Below are 25898 nucleotides of genomic sequence, written 5' to 3'. Positions count from 1 at the left end.
TTTAATTCTGATAACAGAGTATGGCATAAGTATGGTTCTTTGAGCATAACCAGCAAAATATACATGGCACTATGTGTAGTATAGAAGATTTTAAAGTTGTCTGGTAGCCAGAGGTTCTAACATTTTTAGCTTTATGCACCACTAGGTGGTGAGCTAGACATATTTTTAAGGCAAGAGACATTTCAGAGGTGGTTTATCATTGCCTGCCTCTGCGTCACACCCGTGTTCCTTGGAAATCCATCCAACTACTAGCCGGGGCTGACCCTGCTTAGTTTCCAAGATTTCACAAGATCAGGTTAGCCTGGGCTATCCAGGTCAAGGCAGTGTAACCAGCAAACCAGACAGAACACCTATGGAAACTTTTATCTTTTATTGAGGTAATATTTTATTGTCTTAATGAACTAGACAGAATGAAATATCACCACGAAAAAATTAGCTTTGCAATTTCTGTGAATATAAATGCTAAAATAGTCAAAATGCCTACCATTGCTTTTAGCAAGTAATAGTTTAAAAAGCACATCAAGTTTCAGCTGTTTGTCTCACTGCTTTTAGGGCTAATCATAAACCCAAGTTACCCATCAAGAAATCTCACCTATTCTTCTGAGATTTCCATCCAGAGACATCTGATTTGTTTGTAATGGGAGTGCATATTTATAGGGAAACTAGGAATAAGGTCAATTGTGGGGGGGAAATACAACGGGCTCTAGAAAGAGACCCTGGGAGAGTGCCCTCCCACTCTTGCTGTCTTTTTAATTCACACTTCCATAGCATTATATCAATATACCATTATATCAAAATATGCACCAGGTTCTCTACATTCCCAGCTTTTTTTTTAAAGGAAGCCTCTATCCCATTTTTGTTGCAGAGATCTACTTTCCCCCTCATACAACACTGCACAGAAAGGAGCTAGGAACTTGCTTTTTTAAAAAAATTAAAACTGAAAATTCAATGAACCAGATGCATATTTTTATATAACAGTAGTTTGCTATCATGCAATTGAATTGTCAATTCAAAAGAAAGAAACAAAAACGCTAGAGAGGTGTAATGGTTAAGTGTGTGGACTCTTATCTGGGAGAACCGGGTTTAATTCCCCACTCCTCCACTTGCAGCTTCTGGAATGACCTTGGGTCAATCATAACTCTCATAGTTGTCCTTGAAAGGGCAGCTGCTGTAAGAGCTCTCTCAGCCCCATCTACCTCACAGGGTGTCTGTTGTGGGGGAGAGGAAGGTAAAGGAGATTGAGACTGAGATACAGAATATAGGGCAGGATATAATTCCAATATCTTCTTCTAGGCAGTATGGAGAAAAAATTGTTACCAAGGTGGAAGTGGCTGCTGTGTGAGCAGGACCAGGAAAATCTGAACTTCTGCACCCACTCAGAACAGGGCCAGATTTAGGGGGAAAGAGAGGGGCACTTGCCCCAGCCACCGGCGGGGGCAAATTGGGTACAGAGTCCATTCTGTTCTATGGGCCCATAAGATAGAATGGGTCCATAAGGGGACGTCATTTTTTAATTCCCCCCCCCCCTCAAAAATATGTTGATCTGGTCCTGACTCAGAAGCCATCCAGACTTGCTGTGATCCCTCCCAAAAATTTTGAACCATTCAGGGTAAAATAAAATCAGAGAAACACCCTGGAAGGTGTGCACATGCACCACAGTGCTGTGGAAAGTAGGGGAATCTCCTCCCACTTCCAACAGTATCGCACTTGGGGCAAATAGCACTGTCAGGTCAACACTGTCTACTTTGAATGGCAGCATCTGTATAAGGCCTCAGGTAGAGATCTTTACCTGCCACATCACCCTTTTAACTAAAGATGCCAGGAATTGAAACTGTGACAGTCTACATGCAAAGTAGACATTATATCATTGAGCAACAGCCCCAGCTAAGTACCTTTATTATCCAAAGGGGTTTGGGGCGCTGGAGCATAGTGTGCCGAAGCGGCGGCCACCACCAGTAAACACATAAGATACGCTGGAGCGTGGCCTCACTGAGCGGCGTGAGGGTGGGGACAGGAGGGGGTGCTTCCACGGGGATGGCAGGGATTGGCGGGTGGAGGCTGGGGAGCCGGCCCACGTGATGCCTGCCGCTCGTTCCATGCAGCAGGCTAACCATCAAAGGGGGGAAGCTGAGCCCCCGTCAGTGTTCCTCCCCGTCCTGCATAGGAGGATGGCCTCCCAGATGCCACAGGGGCTGCCTGCCAGGACACAATAGGCCACCTTCGGCACTGCTGCCACCTTCCGGATCCTCCATTAGCTCCCCCTGGTTAGGATCCAGGGGGGGCCGTTGGACGCCCCGCACTTGAGTCTGTCATAGCCGGGCCCCCCAGATTCCCGGGCCTTTGGGCATGGGGCGGCAATGTGGGCAGATCCAGGGTTCGCAGCATGAGGGAGGCGGCTAGGGCCAACTGTCTGTATGGGGATCTCCATTGTAGATTCTCCACCATGTCGGCCGTCAGGGTCACCATGCAGCTACCTGCGGGATGTAACAGGGGTCAGATGCTGGAATGGACGGCCACTCGTGGATGCCTCGCAGTCATTGCCGCACCTTGAGGACAGATGGAGACCACCCACCTTGGCATCCATGATCTCCTCACTGGATGTGTCCTCTCCCAGACTCAGCACCTCCTAACAGCTGTCCAGACGCTCTGGGGGTGGTGGAGGGTGCTGCACCTGGCGACCTCCCATCGCACAGGTGCTGGGCGGCCAGCTCCAGTCCTTGACTGCCTCGCTAGAGCAGCCGCCCACCTCCGAGTCCACATGAAAGCTCGTGCCAGTCTGCGAGGAGTCCTAGGAGTCACCGGAGGAGGGGAAAGGGTGTCGCCATCAGATTGTGGCAGTTCCACGGTGGCAAGGAGGGGCGGGGGAGGGTGCCAACCTACTGTGGATCACCTCAATGCCGTGGCCAGCTACAGCCACCGGGTGGATGAAGTGCACCCCTCCTTGCGCTAAGTCTGCACGGCGCGGCCCTCCTGGTCAGAGTGCCATGCTGTGCGCCCTGCCCTCCCTGGGGAGTTGTGCATGGCCGGAGTCAGAACCTTTGTGGCGGAGGGCACTGATTGGGTGTGGGAGGAGGGCGGTGCCCAGCCCGCAGGAGAGGATTCGCCGGCGTATGTCTCCAGACCACTGGCGTAGTGGTAAGTCCGCTTCCACAGCGCTTTTGCCCCCCCCCCCGGATTGTTCTGTTAATGCAGCAAAGAATCTAATGACATTAAGTGCTGCATTGTTATGAATTAATTTTACTTTGGTAATTGCAGAGATCGTCATCACTTTGCAACATTCACATCAGTTTCATTCCATACAGGTGTTCAATCCTTATTTCCATATCAACAATTAGTGTTTGACAATGAATGTTACCAAACTTGTCTAAGGAAAAGAGAGAAATGTAGTCACAATACCCAAGTAACTGAGTGACTTGAATTTGGGCCAATTACTTCGAAGTTTAAAGAAAATTTTTTACAAAGGATGCTGTGCATGCATACATATGCCTTAGCAAAGTAAAAGAACATCTTTCATTTTGCAACCCTCACTCCCCCTTTCTGGCAAAACCATTAGCTCCATCATCTACACAGGATAGCTCCACAAAGGGGGCTGCTGCTATTCCACAGCTATCCCCATGCAACTGTTGCCCAAATTGCTGTATGTGAACAATGTTAGCAATGTTCATCCCATTACGGCATATTTTGACAAAGTGGGACACAGTTACACAAAGTGGGTGGAACTCATGTATGTTACTGGGAGTGGAGCCAGAGAAGATGGGGGAAACCTCACCAAGCAATCTACCAAGTAGGTCACACTGTTCACTATATATGCACACTATAATAATTATAAATAAACCATTAGAAATATTGAACTGATTCTTCCCCATCAAACATGACAATATTGAACAAACCACAGGAAAGAGACTAAGGTATCTGTTTAACTACATGGATTTTATTTTCTTACACTGGTGGTGCCAGATGTTGTGAGCCACTGGGTTATTTCTAGAGTAGCAGTAGTGTTCATCTTTTTTAAAGCTGCTGCAAGACTTCTGTTTATTCCACCTCCCCCGCCAATTTAATTTTCAAATAAGCTTTATGGACAAGAGCCCACATTGTCAGATGCAAGTAGATGCATGGGTATTAGGTTCTTACTAAGTAAGGATACATTAAATGTACACACACACAAGAATCATAGAATCAGAGAGTTGGAAGGGACCTCCAGGGTCATCTAGTCCATCCGCCTGCACAATGCAGGAAACTCACAAACACCTCTCCCTAAATTCACAGGATCTTAATTGCTGTCAGATGGCCATCTAGCTTCTGTTTAAAAACCTTCAAGGAAGGAGAACCCACCACCTCCCAAGGAAGCCTGTTCCACTGAGGAATCACTCTAACGGTCAGGAAGTTCTTCCTAATGTTGAGCCGGAAGCTGTTTTGATTTAATTTCTACCCATTGGTTCTGGTATTCCACACCATCCTCTATATGACAGCCCTTCAAGTACTTGAAGATGGTGATCATATCACCTCTCAGCCGCCTCCTTTCCAGGTTCCAAGAGTAAGAGGACAAATTTGTAAATATTAGGGTCAAAGGGTGGCCCTCAACTATGATGTTCACAACTTTAAGAATCTGACAAAGTGGGTCTTCATTCAGAAAAACTTATGCTAGAATAAACATGGGTTTGTCTTTAAGATGCCACAAGATTCCTATTTTTTCAATCATTTCTATTTTAATTTAGCTGATACACCAATCTCTAAAAATCTATGAAGTGCTGAGTTATCATAGTTATAAAGCAGAGAGTTATTTGCAGTATCAAGTAGTTAAATTATCATAAACTGTACTCAGATAAATTTGCTGTGGATGCTTTGATTTAATATATATATATATATTTATCACACTGGAGTCAAGGAACCTTTCCTCATTTTTCATTACCCTGACCTGGGTGGCCTAGGCTTTCAGACCTTGGAAACCAAGCCAGGTTAACCCTGGTTAGTACATGAATGGCAGATCACCAAGGAAGTCGAGGGTTGCTACCACCATAAATCAGTTGTGACCTTATGGCACATTCCACCCCTAGTTATTGGTATGTGTTGTATTTCACAATTACATGATGACAGTAACACATATTTTCCTTCAAGCTACTCCTTTCAAAGAGGAATCAGATTTTTTTTGCCTGTGTGCATCTGCACCCTCATCCTTAGAAATTAATGAGGCAGGTTTTCCACACGCATCAGAGCAACTACATGGATGTGCATTTTGGTGTGACGGATGGAGCAGATCATATTTACTGATGGCTTCTTTCTGCCAGGCAGTCTGTTACTGTTAAACAGATGCTTTCTAAAGAAGTCTCATGACAAATTAAGGTCTTCCTGATTTAAACTCAGTACATAGCCATTAAAGTTAATAAAGTAACTAGGATTATGAGACACATCAGAAAAATTCACTGAGGATCTAAGGGAAAACCCCAGTGGCCATCAGAGCTCACAGCAAGGACCCCAGTCATGAGGGCCCATGGCATCTGGAGTTTTTCACCTAATTTTTATCCTGCCCTTCTTCAAAGTGTTCAGGCCTCATCTCACAGACTTTCCTCTTCCCCATGCTATCCTTACAACACCACCATAAAGTAGGTTTGGGCTGGGAGTGGGAGACCTTGCCCAATTCTTGAACCAACTCTACCACACTGACTCTGCTGGGGAAGGCTGGACTGTTTACATAGGGTTGCCAAGTCCAATTCAAGAAATATCTGGGGACTTTGGGGGTGGAGCCAGGAGACATTAGGGGTGGGGCCAAGATCAACGCTGTGACAAGCATAATTGAACTCCAAAGGGAATTCTGGCCATCACATTAAAAGGGACGGCACAATTTTTCAATTCCTTCCTTCCATAGGGAATAATGAAGGATGGGGCACCTTCTTTTGGGGCTCATAGAATTGGACCACCTGGTCCAATCTTTTTGAAACTTGGGGGGTATTTTGGGGAGAGGCACTAGATACTATACTGAAAATTTGGTGCCTCGACCCCAAAAAACAGCCCCCCCAGATCTCCTGCCCCCACCTGGGGATTGGCAACCCTACTCACAACTTTCATGCCAGTAGCTCACAAAGAAGAATTTTTGCTCACAAGCCTCTGCAGCTTAGAGGGAACGTTGATCAAGACCATGGTGTGCATGGAGAATGTGTTTCAGGCCCCCTCCCCACCATTTTCCCATCTTGAAGTAATCCTGGGAGTGAGGGCGTTATCTGGTGAAATTCAAGTTATTCCCCAACATAAAGAAACGAGCCCTGAAGGCGAACTGGTTGTCGCTGCCGCCGCCACACAAAGGAACCTTCCTCCTCACCCCACACACTCAAAGGCTTCCCTCTGTCAACATCCCTCCCACCCGTACAAAGCTCCCTCTCCACAAACGGAAACGGCCCGTCAGTGAGCAGCTGTTTACCTCAGTGAAAGGGTCCATGTCTGCAACAGGCACCGCTATGGCGCTCGCTCTCCCTTCGCTGCGTCCCTCTGAGGCAAGAGTAGCTATCAACCGCCCTTCATATTTGAATTTCAGCGCCTGCTGCTGCCCAGCCCTGCAACGCGCCTGCGCCCCGCCCAGCCTGATCACGTGGGGGGGGGGAGAAACGAGCGCAACCAAAAGAGAGTCTGGCCTGCCTGGTCTGCCGTGAACACATTCTACAATGTAGGAGCGATCCAAGTCTGGAGGAACAAGTAGGATTCAGACTAGCAGGGCTGCCCACTTGGATCTATTTAGAGGCTGCTCCTCCGAGATGGGCTCAGAAGGACCGGGACTCATGGCTCGCCACGCTCCTTGGCGCCGTTTCCCCCCTCCTCCTCCCGCTTCCAAATGTTTGGAGAGCGGGGGAAAAGGCTGCAAATCCAGGGGTCCCTGGATTTGGGGGTTGGGAAGCCTATGTTTACATGATCTAAACTCCCCCTTGCTTTTACAAATATTAGCTACTGAAGGCTTCTCAAAGAATCCATTGATGTTGCTTGGCAACAATACAATAAAGCCACTAAAACGTGCTCAGACTGTGGTTTGTAATCAGGCAAGGTAAATTACTTGCTCCGGATACTCTCTCAGCATCTGTATTTTGAAGCATTTATTTGTTTTCGTGCTGAGAAGAAGACCAAAGGCTGAGCGAAATAGTTTACTTAAAACAGTTTAATAGAGCTTTTTTTGCTAAGAATATCCAAAGTGGTTTACAAAAAGATATAAAGAACATTATATAAATAAAATCAACAAAAGTATCTGTAGCATGTAACAGCCATGGAATGATACCCTGAGCTATGGGTAGTACTAATGTTAACACACCAGTGTTTAACCACAAGGAAGTGCACTATGTAGCAGTTCAGTTATGTTTCTGCCTTGAGGTTGCTACCTAAAATGAATCATTTGCCCACTCATACAACAAAAAGTGGTCTGGGGAATCGATCATGTGGGAGGATTTTTAAAAACCTTAAAATAAAGTTTCCATCACAAAATTGACTAAGAAGGCATATACGGTTTTGCCCTTGGCTTCTGATGCCCACTGTATACTACAGAGAGAGACTATCTCCTGCTTCACACATACAGGATAGCTCTGGAACCTTGATGTAAACAGCTTGCAAGGCACTAACCTATCCTACCCTGAGCATCAGCTGGGACAGCAAGAATGCAAATGCACTTCCTGTGTTGTACATCATTTGCCATTGCCTCTTCTGGATATGGATCCTTTACCAATAGAGTGTGGCAAGCCCCCATGATGATACCTATCATGCATGAAGCAAGTTTTCCTTTCCAGGACAGTTGCCATCTAAAACACACTGAGGAAACAGAAGTGACTCTCTCTTATGGGGGAATTTTGATTGCTCTGAACCATGTCATGGACAAGGCAGATATGTATTTTGACAACTGATACATTTGTTTGTCACATTTCCTGTAACTCAGGTGATCAGACAATTTTAAGACTGTTCTTATGCATTTCTGAGTTAAGCCAAGTCTGTTGTTCTAGAAGTGCTGAATTCCATGTAATTTCCATGTGACTGATGCTTGTTTGTATCTGTCGGCAGGATCTCCTTCCAGCTCAATGCAGCACTCAGCTGTATCCATCTGTCTTTTTAATAAGATTTTTGACACTTCAGAGCTTGAAAATTCAACCCAATTAATGATATAAACAAGGCCAACTACCCTAACCCCTAAAGATTGTAAGCACTCCCTAGTGCCACCTAGTGGCTCCAAAGTCAGACTGGTGTCTATTAATTATAGCAGGGGTGGCCAACAGTAGCTCTCCAGAGGTTTTTTTGCCTACAGCTCCCATCAGTCCCAGCTATTGGCCATGCTGGCTGGGGCTGATGGGAGTTGTAGGCAAAAAACATCTGGAGAGCTACTGTTGGCCACCCCTGAAAATCCATATTGAAAAGGCAGCATACAAAATTAGTAAACAAATAAAAAATTATTGTGTGGTGGTGTTGCTCTGCTGGTTCCTGAGAGATTTAAGCCGGCTATGGGTACAACTCAGTTAATATATAGGTACTTCAATGCCACTGAAACTAAAAGGATTATGTAGACAAACACTTCAATCTTTTAACATGCATATTAAAGAACTTGAATGTATTATTCATTCTCCTGTAGCACATATCAGTGTTGAGAGCCTGTGTGGTAATAGTGATTAGAGTATCAAACTAGGACCCGGAAGACCCAGGTTTGAATCCACACTCAGTCTTGAAAGCTTTCTGGGTGACGTTCAGACAGTTACAAACTCTCAGCTGAACCTACTTCACAGGGTTGTTTGGGAGGATAAAATGGAGAGAGGGGTGTTTGCTTTTGGTCCCCATGTGGGGAAAAGGCAGGGTAGAAAGAAAGCAAAATAAATAGCAGCCATCAAAAGCAGCAATGCACACTGAGCCCTGATATTGAGCCCTGGAGAATAGAGGTTCACTACTGTAAGGAAATGCCCCTAATTTCCAGAACATCGTAGTCACCCGTCTGGTTGCCAGAGTGCCTGGAGACAGAGCTCTCACACATCTGCCAGAAGGATGCGGGTGTGTCTGCCAGAATGGAAAGGACTTATGAGTACTAACATCCACAACGCTAAAGCAGCGCTCCATGTTCCTGAAGCAGCGCTAGCAAGGAGAACGGAGGGCTTCCAGTTGCTTCGGGCGAATGCCATCTCTATCTTGGAGTGGAAGAAAGTGCGCCGCTAGGAGCTATCCAGGTCATGCGGTTTTCAGCCTTGACCACAGAATCCACTTCGGGAGGCTAACACCAGCTGTCTTCCAGCAATACCAAGACTCCATTTCAGCGAAGCAAAAGGCACACGTACACAACAGATGTCACCCATCCATGAGGCAATCAAGCTTATCCAGGCGTGGACCCTGCCAGAGCACCCAACCCTTTGTCCAACGAAACCCAGGACAAAGACTGGTGACAAGAAGAACACTGAAGAAGAGGAAGACCATCTTCAACCAGAGCCAAGTTCTTTGTATAAACCAGTTGTTACCTTAGGTAATAATGTGGCCATCTATTGTCACCTTTTTAAATAAGTTTGATAGTCTTAAGCACTCCTCCACCCAGCAATTTCTCCCATTCTTCTCCCCAACTGTCATCTTGGAGCCTCCTCCTTGGCCCATGGTTACCTGTACAGCCAATCAGGTAACCCGGGCCCAAGCTTGTTCATTGGTCAGCTATGGGCACTCAATTAGGTGTCACCAATTAACGTGCTATTGGCTACTGCAGAAGTCCAGCCCTTATGGTCACTGTAGAGCCTCCCCTTTCTCCTCCCTCACACCTCCCATCTCCTGAGGGTCCAAGGTAGTCTATTTAACCCCTGACCCAACTCCATTCAGGTGTGAATCTAGCAGTACCCTATCTCCGCTGTCTAGATCCATCCCCGATTCTTGGCCAGTTGAGGGTCCCATTTCCCCCATCCTCTTTCGTCACCATTGGAGCCTTCCTTGAAGACTACAATCGGTAATTATCACCCTGTTTGTCTACCCATGTGTTGTCTCTATATCTCTCTCTATTTTTCTTAGGACTGTATGGATGATTTTATGAGTATTTTATCTTGTATGTAAGCCTATATTTTTCTGGAATAAATTTTAATTGTTTTACTTAGTTAGAGTCCCTAATATTTTTATGCATTAATTTCTGGACATAGAATCCTGTATACATAGGTAAAAGGATCCTGATTAAGCCAGGTGCTCACCCGGCAATTCCCCATCCTCGTTTTGAGGGCATTTTGGCTTACACTACCACCATGCTGTCCTTTTACAAGGCTGCAGCTCTTTGTGGGCTGAGTCAAGATTGGTTATGGAATACCAACTTCAAGTCTTAATGAAAAAGGGAGATGATAAATGAGGCAAATAAGTAAATGAAATAACTGACAGTGACTTATACCAACGTTTCTGCCACCATTTTCTTCTACTTTTAAAAAAGTGTTGAATAAAAACATTCAAAAATGTAGGAAGCATACAACTAAAATGTCTGTTTTGGGTTCCTGTACACATGAAGCTATCTTATACCATTAATCTATCAAGGTCAGTCTTGTCTACTCTGACTGGAAGTGGCTCTCGAGAGTCTCAGACCAATTTCCCACTAGCCTTCTTCCGGTCTCATTGCTCCTTTTCCAGTGGCGCTTCTGCTGGATTTCACACAAGCTGCCCCAGGGTGGCGAGTTGCCCCACCTCTTTTCAAGCTCCCTTCACGACAGGCAGAAACCAGTTTCCAGAGGATCCTGCTTGACATGGAAGGAACTTGAAAAGGGGCGGGGCTACTTGGTGCCCTGGGGCAGCTTGTGCAAAATCCAGCAGAAGCGCTGCGGGAAAAGGAGTAACAAGACCAGAACAAGGCTCATGGGGAATCAGTCCCAGTCTTTTAGCTGGAGATGCCACAGCAGGATTTGAATCCAGGTCCTAGAAGTTCCACCACTGAAGAACACCCCCCTTCCCACTGCACAGAGTGCAAAAGTCCCATCTACAGAGTAGGAAGGAAATCATAAGGGAAGAGAAAACACAAAATATTAAAAGCAAATCCCATTTCAGAGTTTGATAAGGTAATCTTACATGGAGCTGTTCCAATCTAAACCCACTGATTTCAGTTAGCTTAGCTTGAGGTAACTCTGCTTCAGCATGCACTGTAAGCATCTAAAGACTGCTAGACAACAGTGACTTTGTGTAGCTGCTTGTTTTGTATAATTTAAAAAATGGATTATCCTTTCCTACCCAAGGTTCTCTTGCATTGACAAGAGAGTGGAGACACAGACATTCATCTCCGTTACCACAAAGACCAGGCTGCCATTACAAATATGGACAACTGAGCACCATGCAGACACTAAACTGGCAGGCTGCAAACAAAAATATGTATTTGCCTAACATTTACTGATATTTTTACAAATATTTAATTGCCTAACATTTGGCACATGTTCCTTCTTTTCTGAAATTCACACCAGACTCCAGCTGGCTCCAAATGATTTTGCATCCTCTTGATCCAGTGCTTTATTCAGCATTATTGCCATTAGGAAGCTAAACTGGCACCAGAGAAGTCGCTATTGGTGCACAGCACCATCCTTGAGCAGCTGGTGTGTGCTGCAATGAAGGAAAAGGAGCAGCCTGAATGGCCCAGACTAGCCTGACCTCACCAGAGCTTAGGTTTACCATAATTAGGGTTACTTACCAGATGTCCTCTTTTTGCGTCCTCTTGCAGACTCCTAAAAAATTGAAGAAAATGTCCTCTTTTGGGAAGGTCAGGAATATTCCTAGTCAGTAGCAATTATCACAACTTAAACAGTAGGGGTATTTAAAATGAGATTTGTCATAGTGATCACTTGTTTGAAGTAGTCAGTTGGGAAATATGTCCTCTTTTTTTCCTTTTCAAAATATGGTAATCCTAGTCATGGCCAGTATTTGGATGGGAGACCAAAGAAGGTGTGGGGCTGCTATACAAAGGAAGGCAAAGACAAACCATCTACACTCATCTCTTGCCTAGAAAATCCCATAATGAACTGTCATAAGTCAGTTGCAACTTGACAGCCCATAAATTATCATTATCTGGGTATATTTTTCCAAGAGGTTTTCAAGTCATTCACATGCTTAAAAGGCAGCATCCCTGCTCCAACAAACCCCACAACTTTTAACAGTTACCACTGTGTGACAGTCAAAACAAAAACCATGATTCCTTCCTCTCTATGGGAAGTTACTATTCCCAGTCCCTGTGTATACTGAGAAGCAGCTACCACCAAGCAACATTAAGCAGAATGATTTCCAACAGTAATGCAAACACATTTACAGTAAATATCTTTTGAGTCTTCTGTCAATACTCCAAGGTAAACAATGAGAGAGGAGAAGGGAGGGGAGGATGGAGGTATGAACAAAACACAAAACAAAATATGGAAAAGAAAATCCAACAGATTATTGTTATTATTATTAGTATTACTGAATTAAATTTTTATACCACCGATTTCCTAAACCACAGCTTAGAGTGGTGTACAATGACATACTAAAACAAATATATCATACAATTAAAAATATTTAAAATCACAATAAAATTCCAACATCAGCTCAAAATCAAACAGATTGGGGGGGGTATATCAGGAAAGGCAGTCCCTCTCACCTTACTTCAAAGAAAAGGAAGCTGTTAGTTACCTCCATACTTGAGAGGAAGGAGATGGATGGAGAGTAACAACAAGGTCTCAGTTAATTACTCTTAGCACTCCGCAATTAATTTGCACATACATTTGCACATCTATGCATTATTTAAGTTTTATGCAAGTTGTGAAGCTTTATGCACATTTGAAAAGATTTTTATAACATTCTGTCTAAAACTTCAAATGTTCCTGAAGCCATCAATTTCTTGAAAACTGGCAGCACTGATTCACTTGGCTTTTCACCAGTCTTTTGAATTCCATCCAGCATGCTTTAGGATTGAAAGAAGTTTGAAAACATGGCAGTCAGAAAACACAAAGAAAATCCTACAACTTAAATAAATAAAAATTCTAATTTTTTAAATTAAGTAGGTTGGATTTTGATCATGCTGTGACATGGGGAAAGGCTTAATGTAATTAGTGTTTCATTTTTCTACAACACATAATTATCTCTGATTTTATCAGGTTAAATAAAAAAAACATTGTCGGTTGAAATGCTCCAAAGAGCATGATTGTTTTAATTTATAAGAAGATAAGAAAGAATTTTATTGTACATTAGGGGTCAAGGTAGACAAGATAGGCCAAATCCGTGATTAGAATATCTTACAGCACTTTAAAGCCAATTAACCATCCCTGCTTTGCAGTTTTAAATATCAGTTTTAAATATCAAAACAGGTTGCTGAAAATGAGATTTCAACCTTTTTCTTCCTTGATTTAAATTGTCTCCCATGAACCTATGATTAGGTCCTAGCCCCTCAGGGCAGGGGGGGGGAGGTAACAGTATGTGTACCTCTCCCCCCCTCCAAACACCATTTAAATCATGGGGAAAGCATGGCAGGAAAGGATTTCCCAGCAGCCCTAGGGCTCCTTCCCCATGCTTCAAAGCAGCCACAGGAGTCCACTAATGAGCTTTGTAGAAACTGTTGGAAATCATGGATCACTCCAGTCATATCTAGTTTTGCCTTTAAAATATTGGTCATTTAAACCCAGTATCTACTGCTATTCACTGGTAGTGACTCTCTAAAAGCTAAGCAGAGATATTTTCCAGCACAGAGGTACCAAAGATTGTGTTAAAGTATTACTAATACAAAATATGAAGTCCGCGGATCAGCTATGGGCTGTCCCTCTCAATTGGTGTTTGTGTAACAGGCAAAGCAACCTAGAAATGGAGCTTTCGAAAGCCATGGTTATGACAGCAACAGTGTTTTACACACACACTGCTGCTACAGTTCAGTAACTAGAGCTCAGTGGCATGCTGTTTATGAATCCTGGCAAATAGCCAGTTGATACACCTCCCCCCCCACTCCGTAAGCCACCCCCAGTGACTTTGTTTTTCCTTTTTAAAGCCATCTGAGCTTGTGGACATCTCTGTAGCCTTCAGCACTGAACTCCATATGTTACTTTGTCCTTTGTTTTGTTTGTGCAGAATCTACTAAAATATCAGTTTCACTGGGTGGCACTGGATTGAACAAAGACAAATCCACAATGCAGTGTGGCTACCACAGGTGATATCATCTTTACTACAACTTACCAAGGGACACAGTACAGCCTGTGGGACTGCCCTACCTGCCATTCATACACAAATTTAGTTTGCTATATATTCCTTGCCCAGCAGATCCTATTCATTTTTCCTATTTTTCCTAATAATTTCTTACTATTTATTCCCAGTTAGCAGATGTTTGTTTACTCTATTGATAGAGGTATCTTCCACATGGGAATGGGGTTTGACTGTTTCCCCCATTGCTGCTGAACAATGGAAATGGGCGTCCACATGGCAAGTTTCCCTGCATTTCTCCTACACCAGTCCCTCATAGCAAACATCTGCCCCCACCATCACTGTAGGGCTTTTTCATTTTTTTTAAATTGGTGACTGTATGTCTAGTCCTCTGAATTTCCAGTTTTCATTTTAAGAAATAAATCTCTATCCCCTCTCTTTGTGGAGATATAAAAGGAAAGGCATATCTCTACAAAGAAAGAGGCTGAAAAACGTACTCTATTAGGAGGTCTGGACTTTCCCATTCCCATGGATGCCACCTTAGCCTTGCAGCAACCTTCCCAAAACAGTGTAGAAAAGCAGGTTTGGGAAAGATTGCAAGAAAGACAGGGAAATTCCAGGAGGTGCACATAAGCACCACAATGCTATGGGGATTCAGGAAAAAAAGCTCTGCTTCCCAAGAATGTCCAAACTAGGACATGTAAGTGTCATGATTGTCCAGAGGTACCATAGTTCAGATGGGCCTCCATATCCCCACCAGCACTATCCACTACACTGTCCCTCTCATTTCCCCTGCCAATATTCAGTTATTTAAATATTTATGTCCAACCTTTCTTTTGTGGCTCAAGGTGGCTTATAACTCCAATTTGCAGGAAACATCATACAGCTGACCTTGGACCTCTATGGTGAACAAAACCTCTATGGTGAACTTTGTGGTCAGCCTCTTATACTGTTCAGAATGCCCTACCTTGCGGGAGGCACATCAATGTTTGAAGATACAACTTTGCGCTTCTGTTCAAGAAGGCAGACTGAGCGTGTGCTTTCTTTCTCATACTCATGGACTCTGCCAGGCTTTTTGGTGTCCGCTGTTTTGGAATCCTCCTCCTTCATACCCAGCAGAAAAAAATGTTGGTCTGACAGTTTTTGATTCAGGCCACTTTTTACATCCTCCTGCTGGAATGCTGTGAAGGTCATTTCATGCTTGATGCTGGCTGCCTGCAAAATTAAAAGCGATTATTAGATTTTGTACAAGTCGTGTTAAAAGAGGGGCAGACATAGCCTGCAGGCACCCAATTCTATTTAGTGGCTGTGAGTCACCCCTTTGCTTCACAGGCATGAGAAAGCTCTTCAGGTTTTTTTCGCCCCTAGAAATATTTGCTAATTGTCAAGGCTGCCCTCTTGAGAGCATTCCCCTCACAGCAAGAGTATGCTCAGCAGAGAGCACCCTGCCTTGCCGCAGGAACTTCCTCTCTTCATCACATACCTTTTTCGTTGTTCTAACAAGTCCCTTCTGTGCAGCCCTGAAGTCTGAACTTTTTTTTTTATCAATGAAACTTGAGATTCCAAAGACTCCAGTTAGAAGCCAGTACTTCTCCCTATACTGCAGTTTGTTGTAGGATGTGGTGCTATTTGTGGAGCCTATGGATGCTTCTAAGTAGGCTCAAAACAGTTCAATGCGTCATCAATGATTTGCAAACTCTATTGGATAGTGACAGATCTCTTTCAAAAGTACTGGGGGGGGGGAGCAAACCTTTTCTTGCACACAGACAACCCCCCAATCTCAAACAACTCCTCATCCACAACAATTCAACATTTCATTTGATCATGGACGCTGGTACCAGAGCTTGCGATAAACCCAAATGCCAACTTTGCTGCCACATACACTCAGACAGCTCAATCACTGGACCTAACAGCATTAACTACACCATCTCAGGCTCATCCACTTGCTCATCTTCCAACATTATATATGCCATTAAATGCCAGCAATGCCTTTCAGTTCTCTACATAGGTCAAACAGGACAAACCCTATGCCAAAGGATGGAGATGGAAATTGCTGAATGACAAATTATTATGAAACTTGGAACAAACACCTCCCTAAGATTGAATGGGGACATTGGTTTCTTATCTCATTACATAAGCTAGACCCATTCTCATCAAGTAGAGCTATACATCCACAGCATTCCAATGTATTTCTCTTTTAAAATAGTATATCAGAACGTCTTTTTTTTTGTACTGACAAGCTTAAATAAGGGACTTGTTTGTTGTTTATCTCATTACATTATTGGTTGTTTATCTCATTACATATGCTAAAGCCATCTTTCACTATATTCTAATATATTCTTTTTTGTACTGGCAAACTAGAATTATGTTTATAATGTATGCTGCATGTTAAAAAGCAAATTAGGTGGACAGGAATACCTCTGAGAAAAACATGTTCTCAATTTAACCCAGGCTTGAGGAGCAATAGAGAAATTAACAGACTCTGCATTTATTGCCTTGTGACATTCTCACCGTCATTCTCCAATTCTGACATGTTTACTGCCTTTGTCATTTACTGCCTTTGTTGTCCCACACAATGCTACTCAGACCAAACTTGGTGCTCTTTCAGTTTCTTAGTTTCAACATTTTTCTTATTGGATTCTAACTCTGTACTATTTTGCATGCTTAACCACTGCCCACCAGCTATATGTAGCACTGCTCACTGTACCCCATTTCATTGTCTGATGAAGCATGCATGAACATGAAAGCTTACATTCTGAATAAAACTTTGTGGGTCTTAAAGGTGCTACTGGACTCCAACTTTGTTCTCTGCTGTACCTCTCATTGCTGTCTACACTTGTCTCTTAAAACTCCACAACAAAAAAGGGTAGACATTTTTTAAAATGAAAGATGGAAACTAGGTGGCTGTTTTAGAACACTATAGCAATCTCAGACCAATTCCTCACGAGCAGCTGCCATACCCCCAGACTTCTGCTTTCCCTAGCTCAAGCAATCAGTTCCTCACCAGTTGCTGCATGGGCACATTTTGATCCGTGGCTTCCTCCAATTTCCCTTATGATTTCCTAATCTCCAAAAATCAAGAGCAAGAAACGGTGAGGGAAATTGGATGGAGCCATGGATCAAAATGTGCCCATGTAGCAACTGGTGAGGAATTGATTGCTTGAGCTGGGAAAAGCAGAAGTTCGGGGGTAGAGCAACTGTTAGTGAGGAATCAGTCTTACAATTCCCATTTAAAAAAAAAAAAACTTAAGAAAGCCATCCAGTGTGTGCGGGGTGGGGGTATGGTAGCAATGTGGGCAGGACATGTAAAAATGCACACTTTCCTATCCACAGCATGAAAAGTGACTTGACTACAGTCCTTCCGAAAAGGTTGTAACAGGGCAAGTTTGGTAAAGATCACAGCAAAACCAGGAAAAACACAGATGCAGAATAAACAAATGATGACATCACTGCTATCATGAAGCCAAAGTAGAAGAAAACAGCCACGTGGGAACAGTTACTGCTGCAGCTCACAACTAATTGCTGGTCCATACTGTATTGCCCAATCCCACTTGGATATTCAAAAACAATAATTAATAATTATATAATTTCTTTTATTTGGACCAACCAAACAAACAAAAAATGTGAATTTTATTTAATTAAAAAAAGGTTTCTGCGGGGAATCCCAGCTATTTACTGGGAATGCATAGGCATTATATAAACTGCGACTGTTTAGCTTCTTACCAAAAGAAAACTCTCTCTTTAGAATATTCCTCTTGTTTTGCCAGTTCACTGTCTGTTTGATGCTACCTACTCCAAATGGATACTCTTTTGATTGGATCTTGCCTTCATTTGAGCTCTGCATAGTAATACGACACATCCATCTCCTCAATTGATAGGCATGCTTTCTGGCCTTCATTTACAACAATATTCCTTCCCCTCTTTTCTTGTACTAATGCATGTATATTTCTGCCAGCCAACATTAACACTTCATGAATCTGATGCAGTGGATTATGGTTCATGAAAGCTTATGCCACAGTAAATCTATTGGTTTTTAAGGGGCCACAAGACCTTGACAGCATTCAGATGTTAGAACAAGCCTCTGTTTGTCTGTGACAAACAGAAACATGACTTATACTCATATGTTCCTGCTGCCTCCTTTCTGCATGAAGCAAAATAACAATCTTCCTGGTTTGTGAAGACTTCAGTCTTCTGTTCTGATATGTGAATACACTTAGTCAAGCTGAGTATGTTTCCTCTCCATGAACCAGGATAAAAATGTGGTCCAAAATTCCAGGCAGAAGCATGACACGTTGCTTGCTTTTAGGAGTTTCACTGAAGGCTTTGCAAACCAGGGCTGTTTCCACATGGAGAAGTGTTGTGATATCTGAACACAGACTCTTTGATGTTTGGTTGCAAGAATGCAAACACAGCTATTCCCTGTAGAAGCTGGAACTATTTATCCAGCAATGGCAATACACAGATAAATAAATAATCAAGTAACACTTCAATATTTGGCTCATTCACATCACATTCCTAAATATGTTAAAAGCAAGATTCATCATTCTATCATGTATTAAAGGTTGCAAGCAGAAGATTTCAGGTTTTCAACACAGCCCTTCTGAATCAGATTATTTTATATAGCACTTTGTTTCCAGCAGCAGCCAATCAAAAATCATTCTACTCATTTTCCCCCCATCACTATTCAAAATTTTACAAGCCTCTATGAGCCATGTTGGTGTAGCAGTTAAGTGTGCGGACTCTTATCTGGGAGAACCAGGTTTGATTCCCCACTCCTCCACTTGCACCTGCTGGAATGGCCTTGGGTAATCTCACAGTTGTCCTTGAAAGGGCAGCTTTTGGGAGAGTTCTCTCAGCCCCACCCACCTCACAGGGTGTTTGATGTGGGGGATGAAGGTAGAGGAGACTGTGAGCCACTATGAGATTCAGAATTAAGGGTGGGGTATAAATCCAATATCATTATCTTCTTCTCTCCATCAGTCATCTTTCAGTCTTCTGTTTGTGAACTAAGAAGCTCTGGAGGATTAAATTTCTACTTGATTTAAATCTCTGCTTGATTTCTGATTTCCTTTTCTGCTACCTTTTCAAGTGTTATGGCACTTGTAGCAAAACGTGCCTGTTCCGGCCTGCAGGCCTCACTTCTGCCCTGCCTGCCTAGGGTTCCCAATGCCCTGGAGGGACTTTGGGTAACATGCCGCCACCACCTGCCTAAAGGAATTTCTGACTGAGAGGAGCAGGACTCCCAACTCTCTTTCTCGGTTCTGAGGTCTTATCTCTGTGTCTCCTGGGGTGCGGTCACACATCACATTAAAAGCGGGTGTGTAGCGCTCAAATTTGAACCACTGAATATTGATTCCATGCAGGGTCGTTCAGACGAGCATCCAAGAATGCGACTCATTCTGTTGTTGAGTGTTCAGACATCCAATACTATCACGCTGTTTTCTTGGAGCATGCATGATCAGATGGTGATTTCTGGGAGGGGGGGTCCATTGAACATGCGTCCAACTGTTTGGAGGTGGGAAATCAAACACTGCTTCAGAGGCAGGGGGGGAGGGGGAAAGTTTCCGGAATTAACGTTGCCGATTCAAACCAAGGAACTGCCAGGAATTACTTTCCTAGAAATTGGCAGTGACAATGATATCTGGAAATCTTCCACATTGGAAAAAAAGATTTTTTTCCTATTCTGAATAGTGGGATAGCATCCCCCCCCCTCCGATCCTGTGTTGATTGGAGAAGCAGAAGTGTCACCTCAGATTCCCGGATGATCTGGCAATGCGGATGTCTGCTGGGGCTTTTTTTTAAAAAAAAGGTGGGAGGGGCGGTAAACATTCCAAGGGCAGTATCCCGCGTGAGCTGTCCAAACAGGAAAAAGCCGATCTTGTGCTGCTTTTTTGAAAAAGAGCTGGACTTTCTGTGCTGTCAAATTAATGCGACACTGATCCGCAGCAAGTCGGAATGACCCTGGATGACGCCCGATTGCCAGATGTGGATGTGTGGACGAACATATTTAATCTGTCAGTGAGACGGAGCTGTGTCGCCACTAATGGTACGTGTAACTGCACCCCTGGAGGAACAGTTGCCTGCCCTGAAGCCCCCTTTTAAAGTATCATGTCCAAAATGGTGGAAGTTTATGTGGTACAGGGAACTACCCCCAGCATTAACAGTTTAAAGCATTTATTTAAAAAAATGTTTACAAGCATACTTTTAGCACCACACCAGATTTCAGCAAGAAAACAAAACAAACTATCCTTTGTCCCTCTCACTATACATGCCCTATCTGATGGTGAAATAGGACAGGATCATTTAGCTTAGTTGTTCTAGGTTGCTATAGAGCAGACATTACCTTCAAGCTTGTTCCCAGTCCCCTAGGGGTCCACATGGCCAATGACCACCTGCTTGAGGCCCAGAGTTCTCCTCAACCAAACTTCCTGAAGAGAGCTATTTCCTGTTGCACTGAGGTTTTATCATCTCTGTCTCCCCTCCCACTTGACCCATCAACCCAGGTTAAGGTGGCTTTTCCTCCAGGAATCTACTTCCTCAGCCTCTCTAGAATTTGGCATCCCCAAATTTCTGCTCCCTGATGGAGAAGGTGGTGTATTTGTGTGTGTTTGAGAACTGGCCCTTTGTCTAAATCCATTTATACAAAGCCTGTCCTCTGCCCAGAGACAAAAAAAAAAAAACTTTTAAAACATCAAGAGGAGGTTTGCTGCTTGCCAATTTTCCAGGAGAAAATGTATTTCTTCATAGTGCTTTTTAAAAAAACAAACAGAACTGTATTTCAAATGCAGCCTCACCAAAGATTCACAAGTTTGCCATTATGATACTGGGAATTTAATTTTCAGTCCCTTTCTGGGGCCGCAGAAAACAGCCCCACCTAAGGCCGACCCTAAAAAAGCCGTGGGGGGGGCGCCTGTGGGACCTCGCAAGTGCGTCCACTGTGGCGACCCTAATCACCTCGCTTCCAATTGCCCAGCACCTCCCAAGGCCCCCCAAGGGGGGCAGAAGACCAGCACCCCAGCCCCCAAGAAACTGTCCAGCCGCCCTAAGGAAGCGGCGAAGAGCAGCCTCGCGGTGGTCGAGGAATCGGAGGAGGATGTGCTGCTGTCAGCGGAACTGAGTGACCTGGCTTGGGTGTCCGAGCCGGCGGGAAACGGGAACAACCTGCTTTAAAGGGTGCCAACCAGCAGGTCGAGGAGGAGCCAGCACCGCTGAGGGTGAGCGTGACGGGACGGTTGTATTTTGTAGTAGTGAAACTGCTGAACCCTAAACTGAAAAGGTTCATGCAGGTACGGGCCCTAATAGACTCAGGGTGTAACCCGGAACTGATCACCCCCAACCTAGTGGATGCTCTGGGACTCAAGAGATTCCCGCTACCCTGTCCGATGCAGTTTGAGCAAATGGACGGGTCGGTGATGTGAGGGGAACCGTGCCAACTAGAGACTCAGGTCTTGCCGATGGGGATCGAGGAACACTGGGACCAGGAGTCCTTCGTCATTGCCCCCTCGTGCTCCTACCCGGTAGTCTTGGGGGTGGGCTGGTTAGAGAAGCACGAACCATGCATAAGGTGGGGGGCACAGACAATTAGGTTCATAGACCCCCTCTGCAAAACGCACCTCTGGAATCCGGCCTGGGGCCCGCGGGCTCCGGTGGCCAAGGAGAGGGCTTGCATGTCGGTGGAAGAGACCCACACCGTCCCGAAGGTCTACTGGGACCTGATGGGGGTATTTAGCGAGCAAGGGGAGAACCAGCTACCCCCCATAGGGACATCAACTGTGCCATAGAACTAATCCCGGGGGAAACTCTTCCCAGAGCCAAATTATACCCCATGGGCTGGGCGGAGAAGAAGGAGTTCCGTAAGTTCTTAGACCAGAATCTGGAGAGAGAATTCATCAGACCGGCAACCGCCCCCCCACGCGGCCCCAGTACTGTTTAGGAAGAAGGATGGCTCGCTTAGGCTTTGCACAGACTTTCGCGGGATTAACGCGATTTCCACAACCAACGCCTACCCCATCTCCCTCATTCAGGACTTATCAAGCACGGTGTCTGAGGGCAAAATCTTCACCAAACTGGACTTGGGAGACACGTACTTCTGAGTGCGCATTAAAGAGGGGGACGAGTGGAAGACTGCGTTTAACACGCCCATGGGACAGTTTGAGTACCTAGTCATACCTTTCGGACTGCAGGGGGCCCCGGGAGTGTTCATGAACTTTATAAACGATGTACTAAGGAAGTTTTTGTTCAAGGGGGTGGTGATGTAGCTGGATGACATCATTATTTATTCTCAAGACGAACAGTCTCATGTGAAGTTAGTGAGAGAGGTGCTAAGCACTCTGCTGAAGCATCAATTGTATGCCAAGCTGTCTAAATGTGAATTCCATAAGACCGAATTAGATTACTTGGGCTTCCAGGTATCGGGGAAAGGGTTGGCAATGGACCCGGCAAAAGTGCAGGAAGTATTAGAATGGGCTCCCCCGAGAACACGTAGACAGCTCCAATCATTTCTCAGGTTCGCAAATTTCTATAGGACCTTCATAGAAGGGTTCACCCAGATCGCCCTTCCCCTGACCGAGCTACTGAAAACCAAGGGGAAGGGGCCAGAGGTGAAGCGACCGGGGGCCCTACTTAATTGGAGCCCGAAGTGCCAAATGGCCTTCGATAAACTGAAACGCTTGTTCACTAGTGAGCCGGTCCTGAGCCACCCCGATGAACAACGACCCTTCGTTGTGCAATGCGATGCTTCCGATGTGGCCGTCGGAGCCATACCAATGCAGAAAGATTGGGAGGGGAGGCTGAGACCTTGCGCCTATATCTCTAGAAAATTCTCAGGCGAACAAAGGAACTGGTCCGTGTGGGACAAGGAGGCTTTTGCAGTGACGTTTGCTCTGAAAACGTGGCGGTCCTGGCTGGAAGGAGCCAAAATGCCATTTGAGATCTGGACCAACCACAAAAACCTCGAAGCCCTTACAGGCAAGAGGAAACTGAGTGAGAAGCAAATTCAGTAGGCGGGATTCTTCTCCAAATTTGACTTTACGTTAAAGCACATCCCGGGGGCGAAAAATTTTCTGGCGGATGCGCTGTCCCCCCTCCCGCAACATGAGAGCCAGAAGGAGGAAGTTGTCGACTCCTTAGTTCCCCCCTCGCAGGTGGCCACCACAGCAACTACGCGGTCACAGAAAAAGAGGAACTTGGGGGAATTGGGAGCTGAGAAACTGGCTGTGGAGACGGAGAAGGAGGGGGATGCCCGCCCAGGGGACGTTCAAAAGAGAGGGGACAGACTGTGGTATAATGGGGAGAAACTCTATGTTCCCAAAAGCTTAAGGGCGGAAGTGCTGCAATTCTGCCACTCCAACAAACTGGCTGGACACTTTGGCTATGTCAAGACGCTCCATTTAATTAGTAGACAGTTTTGGTGGCCGTCCCTCAAAAAAGACGTGTTGGAATTCGTGGCCTCATGCCCCATTTGTATTATGGCCAAGAAAAGGGGCGGTAAAGCCCCGGGGCTGCTCAAACCCCTGGAAACGGCCAAGCGTCCCTGGTCCGTGGTGTCGATGGACTTTATTGTGGAGCTACCACCCTCCCATGGGAAAACGGTGATCTTAGTAGTAGTAGAAGACACGTTTTCCAAACAAGCCCACTTTATCCCATGTGCCCAATTGCCCACAGCAAAGAAACTGGCCTCCTGTTTTTCAACCACGTGGTCTGGCTCCACTCATTTCCTGATAAGGTCATTAGCGACCACGGCCCGCAGTTCGTTGCCAACTTCTGGCGGGAGTTTTGTAAACTGGCCGGAATAGAGCAGGGGTTGAGTTCCGCCTACCACCCGCAGACGGGCGGACAGACGGAACGCGTGAATGGACTTCTAGAACAATATTTACATTGTTTCATTAACCACCAACAGTCCGATTGGATGGACCTGCTTCCTTTTGCTGAGTATGGGTATAACAACAGCATGCATAGTTCCATCAAAGCTTCCCCCTTCTCGACCATCCATGGGTATGAAGAGAAGCCGATGCCACTATTGCCAGGGGGGGCCCTCCCCCTGAATAGACGCCCTTCGAGCAATGGTGGCAGGGGCTGAGCAGGAGCTGGAAAACAATCCAGGAAAACTTAGAGGTGGCCAAAGAAGCCTATAAAAAACAATATGACAAGTCACATGTCCCCGCCTGGGATTTCAACGTCGGGGACTCAGTGTTCGTGTCCACCAAGAACTTGCCTCTCAGTCCACCCTCTAAGAAACTGGCATACAAATTCTTGGGTCCTTTCAGAATCTTGAGAGTGATCAATCAGGTGACAGTAGAGTTAGAGCTGCCAAAAATGTTTAATAAAGTGCACCCTCTATTTCATTGCAGCTTACTCCGTCGGGACCCCGGGGCTTCGGTTTGGCACCCTCGAGAACCTGCCCCACAACCTATCCTGGTTGGGAATCAGAACCATCACGAGGTCCAAGAAATCCTGGACATTAAAGTCAAAAGAGGGGTCCTACACTACCTAATAAAATGGAAACATTTTCCCTCCAGCAAGAATGAATGGGTAGCAAAGAAAGATATATCAGCCCCAGACCTGATCAAAAGGTTTCATCAGAAGTGCTCTAACAGGGCGGTAGAAGCAGCTTAGGGGGGGCAGTATGTCAAGTCTGAGTATAACTCTGGCTCAACCAGAGAGCATGCTGGGTAGAACCAAAGTAGAACCAAATGCTGCCAGGGCCTCTCCACTATTTCCCCCTCCCTTTCCTTAGAAGCTCTCCCTGCTTTGAAATGGTGATGTGTGAAAAGTCTTATCTGAACCTTCTCAGTCCAGGCCTGTGGGAGTCGTAGGAGCCTAGTAAAACATCAAGGTCACTGCGCCTAATCAACATGAGAATGTACTGGTAACATCTATGTGTGAATGTCCCCTGCACAATTTCCCTGCCCCTAGGAATGCCTTTGAAGTGATCTTTATATGCAATGTATTTACTGTATGGTTTAAGTTTCTTCAAACCCTGGCTCAGGCCACAAGTATCCAGTATCAATAAACTAGCTTCTTTGTATCTACATCGACTCGTTATTGAATCTGCAGACTTGACATTTTCTTATAAAGTCACAACACTACATAAACCTTTTTCAATACTGGTGCCTACTGAGTTGATATTTTCAGTAATCTGGCTACCATTCCCAAGGACTTTCTCTTGCAGCAAATTCAGATACCATCAGCGTATATTAGAAATTAGGACTTCTTTGTACATATGTGTATCACTCCATATCGATTTGCATTGAATCTCATTTGCCATTTTTGTGTCACTTTATCTTTGACTTCTTGATTATATGTTCCAGCGAAAAACACTTGTAAGAGGTTTTGTATCAGTTGGAAAGGTGATTTGCTCCTGATTATTATGTATAAGCCCAGACAAAAGTGTGCAACATGGTAGCCCCTGAAGTTCTGTTCTGTGACACGTGCCTGAAATTCATAGCTGTCTGGCATACAAATATATTTCTAGCTTTTAGAGTCACAGAGAAGTAAAAAAAAAAACCAAACTCATTACTGAAGAACAAATTGCACACTGCAATTAGCAATGCACAATAAAAATAATTATGCAATTATAAGTCTACTATAAACTACATTCAAGGTTATAATACAAGCACTTTATTATATGCACAAAAATATTAAAGACAAAATATTTAAACATGTTTCACATTCCAGAGTTTCCTTGGAAAGTCTTCTGGCAAGACTAAAACTGGAATGATCACTTTATGGCTATAAATGTTCTCCAAATTAAGAGCATTAGTCATTTTATACTTCTTGATACACAGCCAGATGATATACTATTCAAAAAA

The 25898-nt window shown here is 44.7% G+C and overlaps 1 protein-coding gene across 1 annotated transcript in view; it reads right to left on the bottom strand.

The window, feature by feature from the left end:
• The window catches only part of ZNF704 (zinc finger protein 704), a 67131-nt gene that overhangs the window by 29709 nt on the left and 11524 nt on the right, over positions 1 to 25898 (bottom strand). The window contains exon 2 of the mRNA XM_060243588.1: positions 15056 to 15303. Coding sequence (XP_060099571.1) covers positions 15056 to 15303 — 248 coding nt within the window. The remainder of the gene's footprint in view (positions 1 to 15055; positions 15304 to 25898) is intronic.

The sequence above is a fragment of the Heteronotia binoei genome, chromosome 7, assembly GCF_032191835.1.
Source record: "Heteronotia binoei isolate CCM8104 ecotype False Entrance Well chromosome 7, APGP_CSIRO_Hbin_v1, whole genome shotgun sequence".
NCBI lineage: Eukaryota > Metazoa > Chordata > Lepidosauria > Squamata > Gekkonidae > Heteronotia > Heteronotia binoei.
Note: the sequence above shows the minus strand (reverse complement) of the source record. Positions and strands in the feature narration are given on the sequence as shown.